The sequence below is a fragment of the Anguilla anguilla genome, chromosome 4, assembly GCF_013347855.1.
Source record: "Anguilla anguilla isolate fAngAng1 chromosome 4, fAngAng1.pri, whole genome shotgun sequence".
Classification (NCBI taxonomy): domain Eukaryota; kingdom Metazoa; phylum Chordata; class Actinopteri; order Anguilliformes; family Anguillidae; genus Anguilla; species Anguilla anguilla.
The window spans coordinates 59,496,130-59,520,203 of NC_049204.1; the positions used below are offsets into that span (position 1 = coordinate 59,496,130).

At 46.4% G+C, this 24,074-nt stretch overlaps 1 protein-coding gene across 1 annotated transcript; it reads right to left on the reverse strand.

The window, feature by feature from the left end:
* Nucleotides 1–1,910: 1,910 nt before the first annotated feature.
* On the reverse strand, nt 1,911–16,792 carry LOC118224998 (leucine-rich repeat-containing protein 52-like). The gene is made up of 2 exons (XM_035412903.1): nt 15,597–16,792; nt 1,911–5,523 (listed from the first exon to the last, which is right to left on the reverse strand). Exons 1-2 carry the CDS (start codon nt 16,243–16,245, stop codon nt 5,204–5,206), a joined length of 969 nt encoding a protein of 322 aa, XP_035268794.1. The 5' UTR covers nt 16,246–16,792; the 3' UTR covers nt 1,911–5,203.
* Between the last annotated feature and the right edge of the window lie 7,282 nt (nt 16,793–24,074).

Below are 24,074 nucleotides of genomic sequence, written 5' to 3' on the forward strand. Positions count from 1 at the left end.
ATGACCTTTATTGTTGGGAAAGAGTACAGAGTTGGCAGGCCTGTACAGTTCTGTGCACGGACAAGTGAGCAGAGTGACTCTGGGCTGTGCTCTCACACCCACTGCACCAGGCGACGGGGACACGCCGGCACAGCCTGAGTCCCGGCCATCAATCACAGCAAGGCTCCGCCCCCACAGCGGAGCGGTGAAAACATAATACATTACGCAGAGAGCGAGGGGGGGGGGGAACAATTTTCTTTATTGGTTTCCATGATTCAATATAAGTTATTCACTTAATATAAGTTACTGAAGTTTTTTTTTTTTTTAAGCCCCAGTAAACACAAACCTGAAGCTCCCGTAAGTCTCCTTGACTTGTTCCTTTACCGTTACAGACGATAAGTAGCCTATGTGCCCTCAATGTTACATGATATCAAGCAGATAGTTTCAAACAGAAATAAGCAGTCGTTACATTTCGTAAGCGGAAGGGGAAATTTCTGCACAGAGGGGCTCCCAAAAGTGAAGAATCAGCTATATGGGCCCCGCACAGGAATTTGGGTCCCAGGCAGGGAGTCGTTCTCTCCCCTTTCACACGGTGACAAACATCGGGATTCCCTCTGTACAGTGAATGTTCATTGGTGTTCCAAGCTTCCAGGGCAAAACTAGCTTCTTCAGAATTAAAAAAAAAAAAAAAAAAAGTCAAACGCTGACCACTTAACTCACCATACCTTTAGAAAGTGCTATCCTGGGCTGCTTCCGATACTTTGGTGTCTGCACTGGCCTTAAAGGTACCCTGACACTGTCTGGAATTGAGACAAGCACTACAGACATTTTGCTCTGATTACCCAGTGGGTCACAGTATACGTACACAGGATTTCCAACGAGCCTCGCTTGATCACATGAAGAAAAATGACCCCTCCTCGCCCTGTATTAATGACTGTGAGCACTGATGGTCTATTTTATTGCCTTATTGCATTAGATGGCTCCTCTGTTTCAGCCCCTCATGCTGATACTCCTTCAGACACCCAATAGTGAAATAACACACACACACACTCACAAACACAAACACACACACACACACGTTTACACACACATGAACTCTTGACCCCATGCCCCATTTGCCTATACAGTACGACAGGTAGTTCCTTTAGTACCTCCTGACAGTTCTGACAGCTGAATTACACACTGAAGCTTAGTGACTGGGGGAGATAAGTGCCATATACAAAAGAAAGGTGCACAATGCCTAATACGTGCCCCTGGTATTTGTCTGTGTCTGTCATAGACACAACAGTACGGTAATCTCGAGACTCAGACACAATAGTACACAAAGACCCAGACAAGTCAAACACTTCTCTTCTCTCACGAATTTGGTGTGTCTGCTAAAAGCTTGTTCTTTTGGTGGGATGTGACTGACTGGACAGTCGGGGCTGGGCCTCTTCAGATTTCCACTGTAATGTTCCGATGGCAGAGCTAGGGGCTCAGTGGGATTCCTGCTTCCACTGTATCAGGGGGTGTCAGAAGAGCAGGCCGGATGGCCAGCAGGCTTGTGGTGTGTGTGAGTGTGAGTGTGTGTGTGTGTGGGGGGGGGGGGGAGGGGGGGTTGGTGGGGAGGGGGTCTGTTTGAGGGCTTACTAAGGCATGCACATGTGTGCAGTCATCAGCATTCCTGCTGGGCCTGGCCCTTCCCACAGCGAGCTGCTGTCCCACCGCCCCTTCCACCTGCTTCCGCAGAGCCAGTCGGCTGGCAAGATGGCGTGAAGACTCGCCCCTATCTGCCAGCTCCGCTGGCCCTCCGGCTTGTGTTTCATAGCACATCCAGGGCTTCATTCATTCAGACAGATCCTTAAATATTTAAAACAGCTCTCTCTCTCTCGCTCTCTCTCCCCCTTCTCTCTGATGATAGCGGCTCACGCTTATCATGAAAAAGCACGAGCATTTGTGAGAATATTTTCAGAGTTTCTGTAAATTCAAGTAAATTAGCCCCTGTGTGTGCAAGGAGGAAGTAAAGTAATGGGGGCGCAGAAGTGCTACGGTAAATATTTGATCACTTTATGAGGCATGACACAGGAGGCCCACTTAGAGGATGCACAAAGACAGTTTAAATGCATGGCTCGGCTGATCTGTCAAGCAAACATAGAAGTATCCTGCGCTGAAAATGAAATATCATCCGCAGGGACATGCTGTACAGCGCATATTAAGTCCTGAGCCCGATATATGGGCACTGATTCAGAAGCCATACAGGATAGGAGCAGAGGCGGGCGGGGTTGCCAGTGTTTTGTGCAGTCAGCAAATATTTGTCGCTACTCTTTGTGTTCGACTCTTGGCTTGCGCCAGCCTGTTCATTCAGGCATCCGACTCTTAAGTGCTCAGTGAAGAATGTGCCATCTTCGCATCAAATCTCGGGTCCCGGGAAATGCCCACGCAAATCTGAGCACAGATTACCCAGGAGACACTTCCTGTTTTGTTTCAGAATTCAACTGCAATCAGAGAACCCGTTTAAACTGTCAATCACAATAAAAAATGTGTTCCGAACTTGCCCACTCCGGAATATTCAGGAACATTGAAGTGCTGTCAATGGAGCGCACCTGTGGTGGCCAGAATTCTTTTAACACTTCATCTACCTGCTCAACTGACCTGTAGATCACACTTTGACTCACAGTCAGTCTTCCTGCGCATGCTACGGGACAGGTTAACAGGAATGCTAAGGTCTGAGTAGTGTCAGGCAGAAGGAAAAAAGAGCCATTTTGCTCTGCTCTGTCACTGTGGGTCCTCTCTAAAGGAAACTGTCATCTTCTTGATTTAGCCTCCCAAGCTGCCTCTTCTCAAGCCGGCCCTATTCACTATCACCGCCTTGCGAAAAAAAACAAAAAAACAATGCCGCTGCAGAGAATTCCGCACGCGAGACAGACAAGACAGACGAGACCGTGTCTGACCCGGGCGGGGGGAACGATGTTAAATGGATGAAGCCCAGGAGTGCACCACATCCCCTCCTTCGTAGGCCCCACAGCATCGCTGTTTGTAGAGGATGATTTCTCTGGGGCCCCGTACAGACTGCCGACGCTTATTAATATTCTTTTCATGTCGGCGCTGTGGACTGAAATACACATTTCGGAGTTTGCCTTGCGCCGCAGACGGCGGCAAAAGACACGGGCGCCTTTGAAGGGGATATTGATCTAAGGGCACAAATAAGCTCATAAGTATTCTAGTCTGATTGGCTTATCCCCGCAGTCACAGTAACTTCACTTTTTTCCCCTCCCCTCACGTGCGAGATTACACGTATGTAATCTACATAATGTACAGATACATGCACAGAATGCCAGCACGCGCCCCGACGTCCAACAGCCGCCACAGCCAGCGTTCAGCTGAGGACCCCCTGAGAAAGAGATGGGTCCCGTGCGTAGAGATCCAAGCTCCAAGCAGTCAGTACCAAACACGCTAACATTCATGAAGTGCTCAGCCTCACACACACACACACACACACACACACACACACACACATACACACACAGCTGTGGGAGGGGGTTGGCCTAGACAAGGCCTAGATAAGTGGGAGGGGCCACTCTGGAGTCCCCTCTTATTGCTTTGCAGCTGACGCCAGCCAGAGGCTCATCCCGCATGACATTAAGCCCACCACACCCATGTGTCTCTGGCGGTTAGCAGAAACTCCACCATACATCCTCCAACATCTCCCATATATATATATATATATATATATATATATATACACATCCCAGCTAATCCCCTTTCCCCTTCAACACGTGATATTTCTGTCTGCAGCTGTAGGTGGGATAATACTCATCTCTGTGCACCAGCAGGAACCCCTGGGCCTTCTCAGCACTGACCTCGGGTATTCGTGACCCGGGTTAAGCCAGAGACACGGCATGGAGGTGGTGAAGTGAGGTAGAGGTCAGTGCCGAGAGTCCTTATATCTGAGACTCAGCCTCAATGAACCCCCCCCCCCCCCCCAAGCCTTTTCCAGACTGTTTTAGAAGGTCGTAAATACACGAGCCACTAATGATGCGTCAACCTTATTTCAAAGACACGGGACAGAAAGCAGGATGACCTGTGACGATCCTGGACTCGGGATGTAAAGGTCCTGGGGGATTCTATGTAGCGAAGCATCCCATGGTGCACCGGGAATGGCCTACAAAACATGACTGCTAGTTTAGCCACACCCAAAAACGGGGCGACCCTCTTCATTGTACCCCACGTGTACCTCTTTTGCCGTGGGAATTTGCTTAAGCCAGGACGGAAGCGCATCGCCTAACGCTGGGTGGCACCGCCTGTCTCTCTCAGCTTCCCCAGACATGGCTTTATTGCTGCAGAATTATGTCTTCCACAGTGCCTAAGGCTTCTGGTGCAGCGCGTAGAGGTATGCTAAGAGCTATTCCACCTTGACCTGTAGTACTGGACTCAATTAAGAGGAATCAATCAATACTCCCCCTCCACACACACGCACACACACACATACACACACAGACACACACAGACACACACGCAAATGGAACCCCCCCCCCCCCATTTTGCTGACAGTGCTGTCCAGACACTACCCCTGTTCACAGCATTTTTTTCCAAAGACATTTTACACCAGGCAGGTCAGGTGTCATATATTATCGTTGACTAGGCCTGATCCCCTTGTGATGGGAGCCAGAGTTGCTTTTCCTCTGAAGCTATAAATCACTAAATCCCCTTTAATGAGCAATGCTCTGTGCTAACCCTACCCCAATTAGATAACAAGCGCTGGAGTTCTTCTATGTGATTATAATTTGCAGTTATCCTAGCCTACCTAGACCCATATATGATGGGCTGGAGAATGCAGCCTCTGGGAAACGTAGTACTGTAGTGTTAATATATCAGCAGTGAATCGCTCTCGTTAAAAGCACCTCCTCGCTCTCTGTGTCCCTCTGGAAAATGGCATGTTCAGGTCATTGCTCCGCCTGCACTGGCTGGGACCCCGTTCTCTTCGACTAAAACCCGCAGTCTTTCCATTAAGTCCAATTCTGTGTGAGAGCAGAACGTACGCAGTCCAGCGGTGGAAGATGCTGTCTCGCACACCCAGTCGAAGAGCTTGGCCCCCGTCTATGAGCAGTGGAGAGGCTAAGAAATCCCTTTCAGACTCCGCAACACTGACGCACACTTCCTGAGTGATCATCTTTCAAGTGCCCGAAAACCGCCAGTCTACTCCTCAGATGCCCTTCCTCCTTCCTCCTCTTTTCCCCCGTGAACATCACACCTGCATGCTGGGCTTCTTCAGGTCCCCGTTGCCCTGGTTACTCCCAATCCCCGGTCCGCCCCTGTCCTCCTCGTCGTCGCTGTCCAGCCGCTCGCTCTTCCTCTTGCTGTAGCGTTCGTACAGCACCATCAGCACCCCCATCACCCAGGCGGACACCGTGCCGGCCGAGAAGATGACGAAGCCGATGGCGATGAAGAAGAGGTAGTCCCAGTAGCCCAGGCCCTGGTGGCACTCGGCCCGAAGCTGCATGCCCACCTCCGCCAGCCGCTGCCCAGTCATGTCCGGAGGTCCCCGGCACACAGTCTGTCCTTCATCTGCAAGACAGCACAGAGACCGATCACACCCACACGCCAAGTGTCCTGGATACACGATGAGGATTTATATGCACTTTATACTTTGGTGTTTCGTCTTAGATAATGCGGTAAGTCAGCCAAATCTAGTAACTGCATATTGCCTGCCTGATATATTAAGCAGTTTTGACACTGTTTGCAAAACACGCAATTGGCATTTAGCTCAATTTACTGAGCTACGGCAAAGATTAATTTAATCAATTATGACAGGAATGTAATACACGCATACACAGTAATGGTGCTGGACAAGTCCTAAACCTTCAGAAAGCAAAATGTCTCAGTTCATATACTTGCATCCAGATTTTTTCAACCAAAGAAGGCAATACACCGGCAACCACAGAATTCATTTAAATTGCAAAATACTTATAAATTGCGGAATTTATAAGAGGAAAATAATCTCCTTTTTCTATTCTTTGCATGTTATCAAATGGATAGTAATTAGGTCATTAATGCTAATCTGAAGACTGATGGTAAGTGATTTGGAATAATCACATCCGAACAGAAGCATAAATAAAGACACACACACACACACGCACCCGCACCCAAATGACACACTCACTCACGCAGAGCACGTACGGTTCACATTAATGCAATGACAATGCACTTTTCTGGAGCCGAATCATTCACTCTGTCAGTTTCATTCCGTGACAGTATAAAAAACAAAATAGAAATGCAGCATTTTCTGTAGCTGTCTCCATATCCCCACATCAAATTTATCACATGTCAGACAGCTTAACCAGTGGGAAACCAGCCGGAGACAGGTCACATTCAGAATCTCCATCTTAAAGTCTGCTCCAAAGCAACTCTTTTCAGAGTGGCAGACAGTCAGCCAAATCTATCACTCGGAAAGAAATATTTCTCTGGGGCTCTTACGGGAAGTGTACGTGCCACATTTCGGATCGGACGTCTTACCAGCCTGTCCTATCTATCACCCTCCACCATAAGCCTAATTGAACGTGTCCTGTCCAAAATTTCACAAGACCTTTCTTTCCTTAGGAAGCACTATCTGAATCCTTTCAGGGAAATTGCTATACTGTGGGCTAAAACAGTAATTAGTTCAAATTAAACGGTGTCTAATTACCAATTAAAGGAATTGGCTACAGGCAATTGTGGTTGACAAACATTTTAACGGTTTTGGCAGGCCTTCCCAATATTCCAGTGCAAACCATGAGAGAACCCTAATCATTTCCATGACGTTTTAAACATATATATTTTGTAAACATAAGTGTTTGTGTTTGCACTGTTCAACTAGCCACTTACGCTTGCCTTGTTCAATATGTGTTTACTCATCCAAAATTACAAAGTTATCACAGGGCGACATAGCTCAGGAGGTAAGACCGATTGTCTGGCAGTTGGCGGGCTGCCGGTTCAAACCCCGCCCTGGGCGTGTCGAAGTGTCCTTGAGCAAGACACCTAACCCCTAACTGCTCTGGCGAATGAGAGGCATCAATTGTAAAGCGCTTTGGATAAAAGCGCTATATAAATGCAGTCCATTTACCAAATTAGCATTGTTGCTTTATACATTAAATATGAATAACTGTCTGTATTCATCCTACATTACAGAAACATATTTTAGCACAGTCGGGAATCTTTTGTTTCTGCGTTACCGCATACACCACGAGTCAGAGAAACAGCAACTCACAGTGATTGCCTGCTACAAAAATGGCTTCTATCCGTCCTTCAGGAGAAAACCCTTTAAGATCATTATGGGATGACCCTGATTATCCTGGGAAGTAAATAGTGAGGCAAATCATCTTAAACGTGCAAAAATAGCATAACGCATTATGTAACTAATCACAATCGGTGATTTCCAACAGCACATTAGCACGAGTGCATGCAAGTCAAATAAAAGCTTTGCGACACTTTGAGACTTCCATATGGGGCGACCAGGGTGAGGGAGTGAAACGGTTACTGCAGTGGGCTTGGTAAATAAAACCCACGAGTAACACTCTGGACATCGAACAAACCATTGGTCTAACGCGGTGCTTCTCAACCCTGGTCCTGGGGACCCACTGTCCTGCATGTTTTAGATGCCTCCCTGCTTCGACACACATGATTCAAATGAACGGGTCGTTATCAGGCTTCTGCAGAGCTTGATGACGACCCATTCATTTGAATCTGGTGTGCCGGAGCAGGGAGACATCTAAAACACGGAGGGCAGTGGGCTCCCCAGGACCAGGGTTGAGAAACACCGGTCTAACGCACGCATGCAGACAAAACCTCCGGAACCTGAGGCCGACCAATCGTAGCGGAGCTCAGAGGAGTCCGGAGAATGCGCCCTGGGTCACAGCAGCAGCAGCAGCCCTGCCTCCCAGAGAGCGGCCCAAACCCGGCCCAGCGATCTGCAGCAGCTCCGGCGGGGGCCAGTCGGCGGGGCGAGCCGGGAGCCCCGGGGCACGTTAGCTCCCATCGCCGCCCCTCTCACCGTCTGCGACACACGCCGCGTAGACCGCGTCGAACCCTCGGCCCCCTCATTAAGGACCGCTCAGCGCAGTTCACCACCACCCAGGGCCTCGCTGCTTTTTTTTTTCTCTCCTCTGTCAGGGAAGGCCCAGTTTCCCCTAGTCTTTCCAGTCTCCCATGCACAGAGAGAGCAAGGAGCACTGCGGGGCTGTCCTCCCATAAATCAAGCCCGAGTGAAAGCTCTGCACTTGAGTATTAAAGAGAGGATAACTAGCATGCTTTTGAAATGGCGTGCACTTTCTAATGGCACTTGGCACTCTATTTGCCTGTCTAGAGAGTCACTCCCTCCCCAGTTATTCCCTGCACCATGCATTTACCGTGTGTGTTAAATTTGTTTGGTTTTTCGTTTGGCATGGTGCAACTGCTTTTACACATACCTCAGCTATGGATATGAATTTTTAGAATTGAAATTTTAGTTTTTAGCCTGAAATGCCATGAGAAACAAGCAAAAAAAATTTCAAAGCTGTTTCCTAGGAACAAAACATTAAAGTACGCAGTTCCAGCTACAGAAGGCATTCGCTGAAATCCCAGCAGTGTAATTCAAGTTCCACTATAGAAGGTCTTTTTTTTTTTTAGCAGTTCCCATCTTTTTTTTTATTTAAGAAAACTGTTTTAGCATACCCCTAGCATGCCCATATAAACGACCATCAATATGTATTATTAGTATATTGCACGGGAGTGTCACACAATACCTCTCTGAGTGGAATTCCACCTTCAAACGACCAGCCGGTGGAGGGTTGGGTGACATGGGGCAAGAGTGCCTTAAATAGGACAGAGTACAAGTGCGACCCCTCCCCCACCATACCATCAGACCTGTGCTACAGTTCGGCTAAGAGTGAATTTATCTGGGTTTTTTTTTTTTTTTTTTCATCCAGTCCTCTCGTTTACACTAAAATGTGTCACACTCATTTAATAATTATTGACTCTTGGATAATCAATAATCATACTCCTTTAAATAACTCATTTTACGATACATATTCTTAAACTCGTGTTCTTAGTCAAAGCTATGCTCCAAAATACTGAAAAGAATAACTTTTTTAAAAAAAAGGTTCATGGCTTACAATTACAATTCACCCTAATACCAAATTATTAGTGATTGCAAAACCATAATCAGCATAATAAAATATAATTATCTAACAATAGAAATATATACAAATAATATAAATACAGTATATGTTCATCTAAACTGCTTTCCAACCACTAGAATCCATAGTGAAATGCGCACTATTTTAATGGTGTATGTAAGCCATATGGCTGAAATGTACTGTTAAAAATTATTTTATGGATTAATTGTATAGAGAAACTGGTCTTGTCAGCAAATATACTTATGCCTAAATTTAGTTAAATTCACCTAACCTCATTTTTGCATTGTTTCTACAGGAACCAAAAAAAGCCTTTATTTGCAGCAAATTGTACATTTCTGAAACGTGGGCCTGTTGATACTTATTGCTTTCCCTTTAAAGAAAACAAGCTCCTCTTCACAGTAACTGAATTACAGCACTTTTATAGAACAGGATATGTAATGGATCCAAAAAGAACAGTTGTTTGATATTTTCTTTTACCTGATTTTTTTTTTACTCTGCAAATCGTTGTAAATGATACTGTGAATACTGTAAATGAGGGACAGCCATGCATTTTCTTTCATCATAGTGCTTATTCAGGTAAAGAACCACTTTTCTTGCCCATTTTGCTCTGTTATAGACTCTCACTTAATACAGGCAGACAAAGCCTTTCCACAGCCCTCCCAGAAACATCAGTCCATTTTTGGTGCTTACAGTATGTGACAATGACTACATCAAAAAGACGCCTTTCAACACACTTCCTAAAACGAGCCCTTGTAACCTTCTGATTTAACTGCTGAATGATTCTATAAACTGGCACAATGCTACAGGCCAATAGCCACCAGACATGCCGTGAATGCACTGATATGACTTTCAGTTGATCTTTTGTCAGTTAGTATTGGATTCCATTTGTATTGCATCTGTGTGAGGGTCTAATATTGAAGGAGCACCAGGAGAGATCCAATGGGATCATTAAAAACAAGCAGGATGGCGCAGTCTGACAGCAAACCAAACTGCCCACATTCTCTGAGACATTTCATTGGCTGCTGTAACCTCTCACAGACTGAATAATTTTGTAACTCCTGTGTTACACTATGAACATTTTTGTCTTTCAAAGCAGACACGCCGGCGATTAAAAACACTCAAAGCCAGACGTCTCCCGTGACCCCCCCCCCCCCCCCGCCCCCCCACAAAAGCACCAAATTGCTTGCTGTGACCCCTCTGCTTAGCCTGTCAGCAAGGAAGAAACAGAGAGACTCCAACCCTGCTCCCTCCGTCCACCCATCCACGCATCACTCCCTGCATCCCCTCGCGCTGTAACGCTCCGCTGCTCAGCCCGGCCTCGAGGAGCTAACCCTCCTACTGTACGCCGAGTTCAGATGGACAGCCTCGTAGTCATACCGTAAACGCGGCTATTTTTACCCCCTCTCTAATTATGCAGTCGCATATGTTAATCTTTAAGAAGAGGCTGCTTTATTGTGAAATTAATGGGGCGGGGGGGCCTGAATATTGAGAATGCACCGTAAGCAACATTCCCTAAATATTCCCCTGTCCTGCTGGTAAGCTTCCATAGATAAAAAGGCTGTTTCTTCAGCAAACTAAGCAAAGATAAAAGTGCTGTGGATAATAGGGACGCAGTTTTGCAATCTGGTTTCTTATTGTGTGCGTGTGCAGTGTGTGTCTGATAGATATGCACAAACGTGTAATATGTGTGTACGTATAGTGGGTACAGTTCATGCATATCATGCGTGCGTGAGCATGTGTGTGAGTAACATATATATGTGAGCGTGTGTGTGTGTACAGTGATGTGTGTTTATTTTGTGTACGTGTGTGTCTGTATGTCTGTGTGTGTGTATTTATTTGTGTGTGTGTGTGTGTGTGAGCATATGTGTAATATATGCATGTCTGCATGTGTGTGTGTACAATGGTGTGTTTATATTGCATGCGTATATGTGCGTGTGTATGTGTGTGTGTAGGTGGATGGGTTTGTGAATGTGTGAGAATACACTGTAAGTGTGTATGTGATACGTACAGGCCTGAATTATGCTAAATGTACATATGCAGGAAGATTTTGAAAAAGGTCTGGCCTTAAGTAACGGATCTATTCATGTTCCTTACAAAAAAACTGAAGATTATTATGTATTATTATTAGTTTTCCCTTCTCTCCTCATTTTATCTATCATTACTCACAAAGTGTGGGCCTTAGGAACAGCATACCATTTCCAGGCCACCGAGGAACAGAACAGCACCGAACCAATCCTGCTTCTAAATTGTAAACGAACAAAATATCAATACAATTATTGTAATAATCAATAAGCAAGTATCATCAGTCACGTGATTACGCAGCGAAGCGTTTGCGGTATTAAATACGCATTATGTGTATTGGCAGGGACGTGCAGGGGGTTTGAAAATCAGCCTTTCATGGGCGTGCTGAAAAACAAATAAAACAGAGATTGCGATCATGGACGGCGGTGGCGGGGGTGTGGAGGGTAGGTGGGAGACTGCAATCGCTGACTGGGGGGGTGGAGGGGGAATCGTTATTGCGGATGGTGAGGGGGGTGCGGGGGCTTTTCCAGGGAAAATTGTGATTGCAGCTACCATTAAAATAATGTGATTCTTAACTCACCTAGGTTCCAGTCTAGAAGGCAATGAGGGCGTTGAATGAACTGAAAACATTATGTTCATCCAGAATAAACTCAGAGACTCAAACTGCCCTCCAATCTCAACAAAAGCACACTTTCACACTGTTATCAACATGGCAAATGTGTGAATGCCAAGACATACATAATGAAATGTGGAGTTTGATGAAAACAAATATATTTTGTTGCATTAAATTGTACTAGCATATTTTACATAGTTATTTAGAGGCCATCTAAAATCAATTATTTTTTATTTATATATTTTAAATTAGATATAAAATGCTGAATGATGATTGGACGGGGAGTGAGTTTCCCCCTCGTATCAATGACAGCACACCAATGTATGCTGGTGTTTTCTTTTTTAACATTAAACGCTAAAATCAATCGACTAATTTAGGTTTTTTCCCCGCACCAAAACATAATTTCACTGTTGTCCAATCAGCATACCTCTCTTGACTTTCCTCGCCCTCCATCTTATCGCCTCCCACTTTGGGCTGGCAACTCCACCGATATTTCTCTCTGGCTCAGCCCAGTTCCCCCTTGCTTTCGGCACGGGAGGCAGTGAAGCTCCGTGACGGGCCTGGACGACCGAGGCCCCTCTCTCCGGACAGCCCAGATCACCGACGGCACGTCAGATCCAGCGTGCGGGGGCTGGCTTGAGTGAGAGAGAGGCCTGACAGACCACTGGTTTTGCGAGGACACTCACATCTCCTGGGAGACCCCAGGCACACGCGCGTCCAGGCCTGATAGCTGCTCGGCCTGGCACCGGCTCCTCCAGACTGCTCTCACTAAAGCCTCGATCAGGTGTTCTACTACAGAACGCTCAGTGCTAAATCAACTCTCACAGACCAGAATTTACTAGGATAGTAGTCATTTCATTATTCTCTGACTCATAACCTCTGTTAGTGTTAAATTACCACACGAAACATTTTACTGCGTCCTCTGTACAGCTCAGCGATATTAAAAATAATGTACACACAATATGGTGTGTTAATACAACATTTTATGACAGAGAAGAGCAGGAATTCCCCCAATATAGGTTTTTCTATGCTTACCTACTGTATGATGATTCTCTTGTGTGCATCTAGTACTGGGGAGTGCTACAAATCTAACTCTGAGGTGAATACTCCAGAAGTTAGTATCGGATGTTTTAATTGTTCAGTCCATACTTAAATTACAAGCTCTATTCACTCTTATTAAAAAGGTAGGCCTATTTGATACAGTATGTCTTAAAGTCGAAACTGTTCAGAAAGATTTGATCAGTGGACTGCCTTTCGAATTGACCAGTGAAAAATATTCAGAGGCAACTCTACATCTTCAAGATTGCCTGTGTCTATAAATAACACGAGTGGAATAGATTTAATGCATAAATATTTTTGGCAACATACTGGCAAGGGCGGCCCAGTAAAAGGTACTTTAAAAAGATTGCATTGTTAATGGCTAACATCTACTCATGGGGAGGGTGGGAGCAAGCACTGCTCTTTAGAGGATCAAAATGTCCTCATAACAAAGGTGCCCCAGTAGACAGTGTTTAAAGGCAGTTCTCTGAATCTAATGTTCTCAAATGTAAATCGGTCTAAATGAACTTTAAGCAGCCTCTATCAGATTAGTTGATAGGTAAACTAATTCACTAGAAGCTCAGCTCCCCAGATTCTCATTAACATAACACTGTTCGCTGCAATGTAATTCTTTTTTCTTTTTTGAATCCACACCCTGTCATATTGGTTATACAGACCTCTTTAAACCGTTCTCAGCACTGGAACTTGGGAATCGGGACTGACCAATCAGGTTATGGCAAGAGGAGCTCTGGCCGAATGAGAATGGGAAGAGATGAACTTCGACGAAAGAACGAATGACACAAGGATCTCTTTACATTACAATCTCAAACCAAGGAAGGAGGCCACACACGCCTCACCCCCCTGACCCATTCCCCGGGGCTGTCACATTTCCATACATCACCTTCACTACTTCACTATTAATACATGGGGGGGGGGGGTCTGTGTGTCACACCAGCCCAAACATGGCAGTAACAGTGGTTTTTGGGGGTGCGAGAGCACGATAGTTCCCTTTGACTACACAGCGGCACTACTTCAAAGGAAAATAAGACGTTGTTCACCAACCAAGAACAGTTCCAACACAACAGCTCCCCAGGCTGTTTTTTTTTTGGTCAAGCTTACTTAAATGCAACTTTTTTCTGCGAGACCCTGTATCTTAATGTTGTGCTCGCGTCCCTCTGTGCTCCAGGCAGACGGACAAGATGGTCTATCTTGTTAATAATGTACAGGGCCGGGCATTTGCCACTCAAGCTGTCAGTGAGTGCAACAGACCCATTAGTCATCGTGCATGTGGTCCAGGCTACCTACCAAACAGGCCAGATGTGCCCCACACACTGCTGGGGTCTGCGGAACCAGAACACTGCACTCACCACTTTCATGGCCAAGCGAATATCAGCAGGTCCCCATTTTTAAAAAGTAAAAGGGACATACCTTCTTCTGGTATGTCATATTTGTTGGGCAGTGGTAAGTAATGGGCACAGGTTAACAGCTGTCTGTTCACCAATTAGCTTTCGACCTCCCTGTGACCCCCACCCCGCTCTCCCCCCCTCCTGTCCAACAGTCATGCAAATGAATAGGAAAGCAGGGCAAGTGGGGCGGGGTTATCTTGCCTTGGCAATGGGAGGCACGCTTTTAGAGTGCCGTGTATCTGACAGGAGGAACCCCCCTATCCAGTGCCTGGCCAACCCCCCTTGCAGCCCAGCCAGTGGAGAGCTCTCTCACACACTGACTCAGACATGTTAGGCATGATTCACGCGCTGGTTCTGCAGTGGGTGCTCTGTACCAAAGCACCCTTCACCGACAGCACAGCTCTACCGACATGCAGTGGGGGTATTACCGCTCTGGAAAAAGTTGGGTTATGTTTTATTACTGTGTGTGCAAACGTGTCACTGGACACTTTTTCTTTAAGTCTTTCGCGCTGTGTTTAATTAGCTGCCTTTTCTCTCAAGGGATAGATCCGGAGGCACAGAAATAATGGGAACTGCATATCGGTTAGATCAGAGGAAGACAGAGCAGTTTTTATATTTTCAGTTTCAGCCTCAAGTGGCCTACTCTTGATTTGCTGCAAGTAACACATTTTACTTGCTTTACTTGAAATTATCCTTTGGTCATTTTATGTGCCTCAGAATCTCAACAATTTCCAGTCAGAAGTGCAACTTTAAACTTGCAAGTATTAAGTACACCATCCCTTCCACAAGAGGTACAGTTCTCTTCCTTAGTTTCTTCCAGTGAATATTCATAATTTAAATTGCTTAGGTCTGTCTACATTTTCAAAAGCTCATGGGTCTGAATTTTAAACGGATATCAAGGTCACGGAAGGATCTCGACACGAAAAGAACACTGAATTACCCCTTGCATCGCATTGCCATTCCATCATGTGAATTGCGATACCTAGCTAAACGGAACAAACCGTTAAAGTCCAGTTGTTTTCTCTGGCTCCGCGCAAGTGTGTGTTATCTGAGCACACTGCTACAGCGTCCAAGTAAAGTATAAATATGAATTTCGTGCTGTAACAGTGACAGGCGATAAGCCTTTAAACACTCTTGTCCTCTAAGTGTCTTAATAAATGCCAAATATCTGTTTACACCCTTGCACAACACCCGTTAACAATACCTTAAAATACCCAGGGAATGGTGAGGCAATTTTTCCGCGCTGCGTTTAATTTTATTAGTTATATATTTCAGTTCTGTATGAGTGTGCAGAAGCAGATACTAAAATGGTGTTTAATAAAGTTTATTTTGAGTGAACAGGCCTACATTAACATATCTGGGCGGGCAAATAAAGTATATGATTAGCCTAAATCAAAAAGCGCACCTCACCTTGAAACTTGAATCCTTCGATTTGCACCCAAAGACAGAGGTCCTCGGTGTCGCAGTCACAGCGCCAGGGGTTCCCGCTCAGTCCGAGAGATCGAAGGGCTGGCAAGGCAATAAGGGTGCTGATATTAAGCGTTGTTAGGTTGTTCCGGCTGACATCCAGAACCTGGAGCGCAGCGTTCTCGGAGAAAGCATCAGGGTGAATCTCTGAGAGACCGGGATTGTCCGTCATTCTCAGCATCACCAGGCTGGCCAACGGGCCGAACGTCCGGTCATCAATTTGGGCTAAAGTGTTGAAGGACAGATCTAGGTAGGCAAGCTTCCGGAGGTTACCAAATGTTGACTCCGATATTTCCGTGAGAGAGTTGTTGCTGCAGTCCAGGTACACTAGGTCGGACAGGTAGTTGAGCTGCAGCGCCGGTAGCTCACCGATACGGTTGTTGGAGATTATGAGCTGCCGGGTGGCTAGCGGGAGGTCGGCAGGAAAGTCGGTCAGTTGCTGCCCGGCACACTGGACGACCAGCTGGTCGTCGCACACGCAGCGGTCAGGACAACCCGCAGTTAAAGCTGGGGACGGTGCCACCCCCATCACGAATATTAGCAGAAAGATGAGCCGCAAAGACTGCGCGCTGGGCTCGGGGAGAAGACGCATGATACCACCGAGGGCTTCATTAACTCCGTCTGGACAGAACACCAAAATACTCCCGCATTCTTCATTGATCTGTATTGCTTGTGTTGCTGGCTAGGGTTGTTAGTGCGATGTTGTCAAATTGTTATTTTGAATGTTGTCAGTGCAAACCACAAAACGCTTAGTCTAAGAAACACGCACGCCAAGTCCTGGGCTAATTCCGAAGGTGACTGAAAGGCATTTCTGTAGCGCGCAATAAGCAGGCTAATATTGCTCCAATGCCGATTTTACGAAAATCTCAACTTGCTGTAGCGGTGGTCGTTTTGGTCAGCCCAGTATTTAATTTTTAAAAAAATGAGTTTTGCAGTGAAATGAATTGTTCGTTTAGTTTCGAAACTACTGAACGCTAAAATGTATAAATTCCAAAGCGCAATTTCCTCGGTTTTCACAAACTGTACAGTAAACTGCGTCTGCATTGAGCTATAATCCCGTTCCAGTATAAAGGCGTGCGTCCTTATTTATCGTAGCCTGTCTCGGTGCACGGCTGCTCTGCCTATTCTCTCTGCAGCTGTGAGAGGGAAAGAGGGAGGGAGAGTTTGTCCTCTGTGAGTGCGCGCGCGTGTCTCTCTCTGTGTGCGTGTGTGTGCGAGAGAAAAGAGAGAGAGAGAGAGGCCTGTCAGTTGATAGATAAACGGAGTCTTTGAGGTTGTGTGATCCACAGCCACCCAAGTTGTCTGCAAATGTTGTACAGTGACGTAACCAGGTGGTGCCCATTTTGTCACCTTTGAATAGATGCGCATTCAAAGTCTCAATGACAGGCTGGAAACGTCGAGGAACTGCCAGAAAGTCAGAGTACGGATTCTTCTGCGCACTCGACGGAATTCTCCGATATTGTCCTCTGTTCATGAGCGGTACAGCGAAACCGTCTGTCTGTTATAAAGTGGAATAATAATCCTTCCGCTCAGTGCCAGCCAGGATTTGCAGGGGCTTATCTGCGCCGCTCACACGCCGTTTCAGTCATTCTGTAATTTTACACTTTGACATATGTGCGCGTGAATATGGGTATGTGGATGGCTGTATGTATCGGTATATTAATAGATACACAGATATGTACATATATAGTGATGTGAACATTTTTCCCAGATATAAGTATTTTAAATGCATAGAAAGTAATTCAAAGGAAATCGTCAATTTGACGCTCTTTATTTTGTTCAAATTCTTGTCCTGTAAGCATCGCAAAAAAATGTCTTAAATCATTCGTTTAAATTTTTTTGCTTTATGAGAAGAAGCGGATACATTGTAAACGTGAATCAGCAGATTGTGTAACTTGTATGATACATTAATATAATGACTTTTTCATCTCCGTTTGCCCGTTCCTCCCACGTAATACACTGTAGTGTTCAATTTTAGAGTTAGAGTTAGTTGCTGCCTTTGTCGTGTTCACTTTTCGTGGGTTTGTTGAAAGCTTGGAGAACTCAGCCATGCTGAGTGATAAGCTGCATGCAATAATGATTCGTGTACCACTAAAGACATGTAGATAATATTTTCCGTTGCATATTTTGAAAAAAATAATGTTTTCAGGTGATGGGGGCGTCACTGTATAGGAGTTAAGACCGATATTCGATTCAATAGTGTGAATATTAATGTAAAATATGATTATCATCATTTTCTTATTGCCATAATCATCAGTGGTATTAGTGTTAGGAGAACTTTAGCAAATGAAGCAAAAAAAAAGGCAGGACATAGCGTATAGAACAGTCAGTTATTAAAAGTTGAATAGGCTATAGTAGGTTATAGTAGTAGATACAAAGTAGGTTCGTGTAGCATCCTCACAGTAAAATATCCAGTGTTAATTCAACTCTTAACAGATTACATTTGGTCCCATTCTGGAATGTGGAACCAAATCTTATCTGTTAAGAGTTGAATTAACATTGTTAGAGTTTAATTAACACTGGACATTTTACTGTGTATCAACATAATGAAAGGGACAAGACTATTCATGCTGAAGAGGAAAGAGGATCCAAGAAAAAAAACCGTTCCATAATTTTTTACAAGTGTACAAACTTCATTTCTGGTTAATTCCTTGGTTCTCTCAATGCGGCAGGCTTCCTTTGTAAAGATGAATTTTGATCATTATTTTATCTGCAGACACCTGGATAATTACTTATGCAGCTATAATGCAATTCTGTAATGATTTTGACATGGAAATGAAAGCAGTTTGACTGCCTTTGACTCCAGCATTTTTCTTATTGTTTATACTGTTGGGACTCATTATATGGTACATTGGTAAAATAATGGTGTTGCTAGAACCCATTAGTGTCACTTTCCTTACTGGAATTCCCTCACACCCCCCTGACTTCTCATTTTGCTGGTGGGGTGTCAGTCAGGGTACCGAGCGAGACTTTTTATTATTTAATGTTCGTGTCACCTATCCATGAGACCTACACCCATCGCCTTGGCTTCTGGCCTCCGGTGCCTCCGCTATCCGGAGTGCTGCTGTCCTGTCCCTACTTATATTTTCCCCAATAGCTGAATGTCATTCAAAGCGTGCGACTAAACTAATCAATAATGAAGCACTTCATTACAATAATGCAGCTGACTTATCGTGTTTCTTTGGGGTTTACTTTGACACGCACGCAGCTCTCTACATTAACCATGAATACAACCGACAGTCCTCCTTTTAGCAGTCAACGAATTCGGTATTTCTTGCCTGGACAGAATGTGAGCCATAATATTACATCTGTGTTATACTCCCTCCCGCCATTCAATTTAATATTAGGAGCTTACCTACAGTGCTTGCAACATGAAAAAATTGCTGATTTAGCCTGATTTCTTAAGTTACAGACATGCATGTTCTGAATTGTCGCAAGGTAATTTCTTTTCCACGTAAAGGACATATAGAATGTTAACACATACCCACAAGGGTGGGAATTATCCATGTAATAGCGGAACATACATACAAAATTTGAGCAATTGTCACCTTATAAGCCCAATATATGTCTGGCCATGCCTGCTCAACCATCTTACATTGGTACTTATTTTTCTATATTTTTTATTTGCCTTCGACTTACTGTATTAAATGGTTCTGACTCCACAGGATAAAAAAGTGAGTATTAGAAGTCACATCAGGTGCAGAACGCATTTAGAGAAAGCAGCCCTTCTCCTCACATAAATTCACATAGTAGAGGTCATTCCAACTCATTGGGATTCAGTCTGCGGTTTGTCCACTTACACTGAAACAGTTCCCGCTGGTGGAAAAGCTTTTTACAGGTATGTGACGGCAATGGTTAAGCACTGTTATTCGGCCCAGTGCAAGTCCATTTCAGTATCTGAAATGACATGTCATAGCCATTTCTTTTCATTTAACCATAATATATGTCCAACACATGAAAGCTTTTTTTTAAATACGAACTGGAATGTGTGCAATACTTTAGGTGTATTTCATTAAAAAAACTGCATCCGTACTCGCTGTTGGATCAAAGCTGGTTTGATCATCAGTATTTCCCTTGTGCGTCATTTTGCAGTGGATATCCTGAGAAATCAAGTCTGCAGTATTGCTAACAAAAATACAGCAGAGAAGATATTACAGTTGCAATATACAGATGTGTTCAGGTAGAACAGCTGCCCCCCTCCCCCACAGCCAACTTTAAAGCCTGTCACCAGCATCAGCTTGGAAAGATCTGCTTACTTAGGAATCTGCAGAGCAATTAATTCTGTTCTGTCACTTTAAACTAATCTTTTCCCGAGAAAGAATAAAAGTTTATTTTCTTTGGACGCTGGCTGGTTGTGTGATATCAGCAGTGCGTGGTAATTGTGCGCTCTCTGCTTGTGTGCAGTGCATTGTGGTTAATGCGCTCACATAACACCGGCCCCTCGGCCCAGGCCTGCATGTGGACTTACACAGCAGAGCCCCAGCAGCTCCAGGCTTCCGTCCAGAGAGAAGAAACAAGAGGAAACACACACGCACACACACACACACACGCACACACACACACACACACACACACACACACACACACACACACACACACGCACGCACACACACGCACACACACACTGACCCTCTCACACACATACAGACACCCTTACACACATACACACACACACACGCACACACACACACACACACGCACACACACACACACACACACACACACACACACACACACACACACGCACACACACACACGCACACACACGCACACACACACTGACCCTCTCACACACATACAGACACCCTTACACACATACACACACACACACACACACACACACACACACACACACACACACACACGCACACACACACACACACGCACACACACACACACACACACACACACACACACACACACACACACACACGCACACACACACACACACGCACACACACACACACTCACACACACTGACCCTCTCTCACACACACATACACACACCCTTACACACATACACACACACTGACCCTCTCTCACACACACATACACACACCCTTACACACATACACACACATACACATCCTCTCTCTCACACGTGCGCACACATACACACACATGCCCTCTCTCACACATGTGTGCATATGCACATACACAGACACGCACACACACACACTGACACCCTCTCTCATGCACATAAGTATAATAAATGTTTCTGAAATGATTCTCCGGCATGGTTCTGTTTGCCTGAATGCACAGAAGTGAATAAGACTCTGGTGATCTGACTCAAGCCATCCTCCCTGGGAACTGGAGCAAATACATCACAGCTCAGTGCAGGCTGAGTGCAGAAGGAACAAGAGTATGCTCTCACACACACATTATAACATACACATGCACATGCACACTCACACACATTATACACATACACATGCACACTCACACATTATACACATACACATGCACACACGCATTATACACATACACATGCACACACGCATTATACACATACACATGCACACTCACACACATTATGCACATACACATGCATACACTCACACACATTACACACATACACATAAACATGCACACTCACACACATTATGCACATACACATGCACACTCACACACACACATAAGCATGCACACTCACACACATCATGCATATACACATGCACACTCACATACATTATGCACATACACATGCACACACTCACACGCATTACACACATACACATAAACATGCACACTCACACACATTATGCACATACACATGCATACACTCACACGCATTACATACACGTAAACATGCACACTCACACACATTATGCACATACACATGCACACTCACATACATTATGCACATACACATGCACACACTCACACACATTACACACATACACATAAACATGCACACTCACATACATTATGCACATGCACATGCACACACTCACACACATTACACACATACACATAAACATGCACACTCACACACATTATGCGCATACACATGCACACACTCACACGCATTACACACATACACATAAACATGCACACTCACACACATTATGCACATACACATGCATACACTCACACGCATTACATACATACACGTAAACATGCACACTCACACACATTATGCACATACACATGCACACTCACATACATTATGCACATACACATGCACACACTCACACACATTACACACATACACATAAACATGCACACTCACATACATTATGCACATGCACATGTACACACTCACACACATTACACACATACACATAAACATGCACACTCACACACATTATGCGCATACACATGCATACACTCACACGCATTACATACATACACATAAACATGCACACACACGCTTTATACATATACACATGCACACACGCATACACATTATACACAAACACAGCACTCATGCAAGCCCTTGTATATTGTGTGTGAGTGAGTAAAAAGCAATAAGGCTAGTCTGTTTAATCATTAAGCCTTTTGTCTGCACATCAGATATCAATGTTGTTTTCTAAGGTTCATTGTCCAAATGTACACAATAACATGACCTTCAAATTAATGAGAATCAACTTGACCTCCAGACACATTCTATTTAAAGCGAAATCCACGAGCTCTGACGCGTTGCGTTCACATTTGTGTCGGGAAACGTGCGAGAAGAACATCCGTTCCGATGTCAGGGATGACATCATCACGACCGCGCGTCGTGCTCTCGTCCGGCAGTCGGGGGTTCGGGCCGTTTCCGGGCAGTAGGGCGGGGGGGGCGCGGAAACGTGGGGGCTGGCGGCAGGGTGGCCTGCAGGAGGACACAGCGAGGTCGCTCGGTAGCAGACGGGACCCCGCGGCTCCATCGCGCCGTCTGATTCACACCCCGGTGTCTGCGCTCCCATTGGGCCCTCTCTCTGCTGATGTCACAGGCACCCATTCCATCTCCCCCTCCCCCCCCCCATCCGTGAGTGCTGAGAGGAAACCCCCCCCCCCCCCCCCCGCTACAGCAGCGAGCAGGAAGCCCGGAGCACGCAGCATCGGCCACGCCCCCGTCCCAGGCTTTGCGCCACGGAGCTAGCCGAAGGGCGGCGCTCGGGGGCGGCCGGCGGGGGGGCGGCTGGCAGGGAGGCGGCCGGCGGGGGGGCGGCCGGCGGGGGGGAGGCTGGCGGGGCCATGGTGGAGGTCGTTCGGAAGATGGCTGTTTGACCCTGACACCGAGGGCAGTACAGGAACGTCACCCAGCCGGGAGAGGCCAGCGCCAGCAGCAGGCCCAGGCAGCCCGGGCACACCGTGTGGCCGCAGTCCAGCCGGTACGGGCCACCGGGGAGGCCTCGGCAGCACAGGGCGCAGCGCTGCAGGAACCAGGACTCGTCCGCTCCCCCGAAACCCACCGGCCAGGGCGGGAGCCGCAGGGGCCGGTGAGCCGGGTTCGACTGGTGAGAGAACGACGGGGCCCCAGCTCTTTCCGGAGAAGCCGAACCCGTGGCCCGCTCCTGCTGGGCATCTGCGTTCCAGCGGGCGGTGCCCCGCCCCCTCGAAAGACATCGGCAAATGGGGCATCGGAGCCGCCCCCCCACCGCCAGGCTGGGGTGCCGGAGGCAGGAGCTGCAGAAGGTGTGGCCGCAGGACAGGGCGGAGGGGCTGTGGGCGGAGCCGTCGAACTCGCTGAAGCACACGGGACAGGCGAGGGCCTCCTCTCCCCCGGACATAACGGGGGCACTGCGGACTTAGCTATCACCCTCAGCCTGTGTGACCCGAGAGGCTCTCAGCGGAGCGTCTCTGTGTCGAGCTCAGCAGTGCAGCGCGCCGCCGTCGGTACGCTTGCCCCATTTAGTCAGTGACAGCGTGTTAGCATCAGTCTCTCTTACCGCTGGGTAGCGCGTGCCGGTGAATCAGGTTCAAATCCGACTGTCAGTCTCTGTGCCAGTCTCTGTCCTCCTGATGCAATGCGATTGTCTCAGATGTGGAAGGATGAGATGAAGAAAAGGCGCTAAGTCGACCTTACTGTTTACTTTCCCAAAAGTCTCTTCAGAACCACGGTGAATTTTGCAGTGACCTGCTGGACTAAAAAAGGCCGTCCTCGGCGGTGTCCATTACGGCTCTCCGGCCCGACTGCAGTCCTGAAGCGTGTGACCGTGGTCAGATCCCCACGGTCACACCCCGGCAGTCTACAGCGGGGTGGGAGGACCGACCAGGAACGACCAGGGCGGTGTGACATTCCCCAGCCAAGCCCAAAGACACTGGCCCACCCGGGGAGAGGCGTCCACTGCAGGCGAGGGGAGAACGAGTCACCCAAAAGGAGCGCAGCTGTTTCGCGCCTTGCCAAAACAAAAAGACCTGTTCAAAAAAAAAACCCTGAAAAGCCAGGTTGTGTAAGGTGACTGGTGATTATATACAAAAGAGAAGAAACAAGAG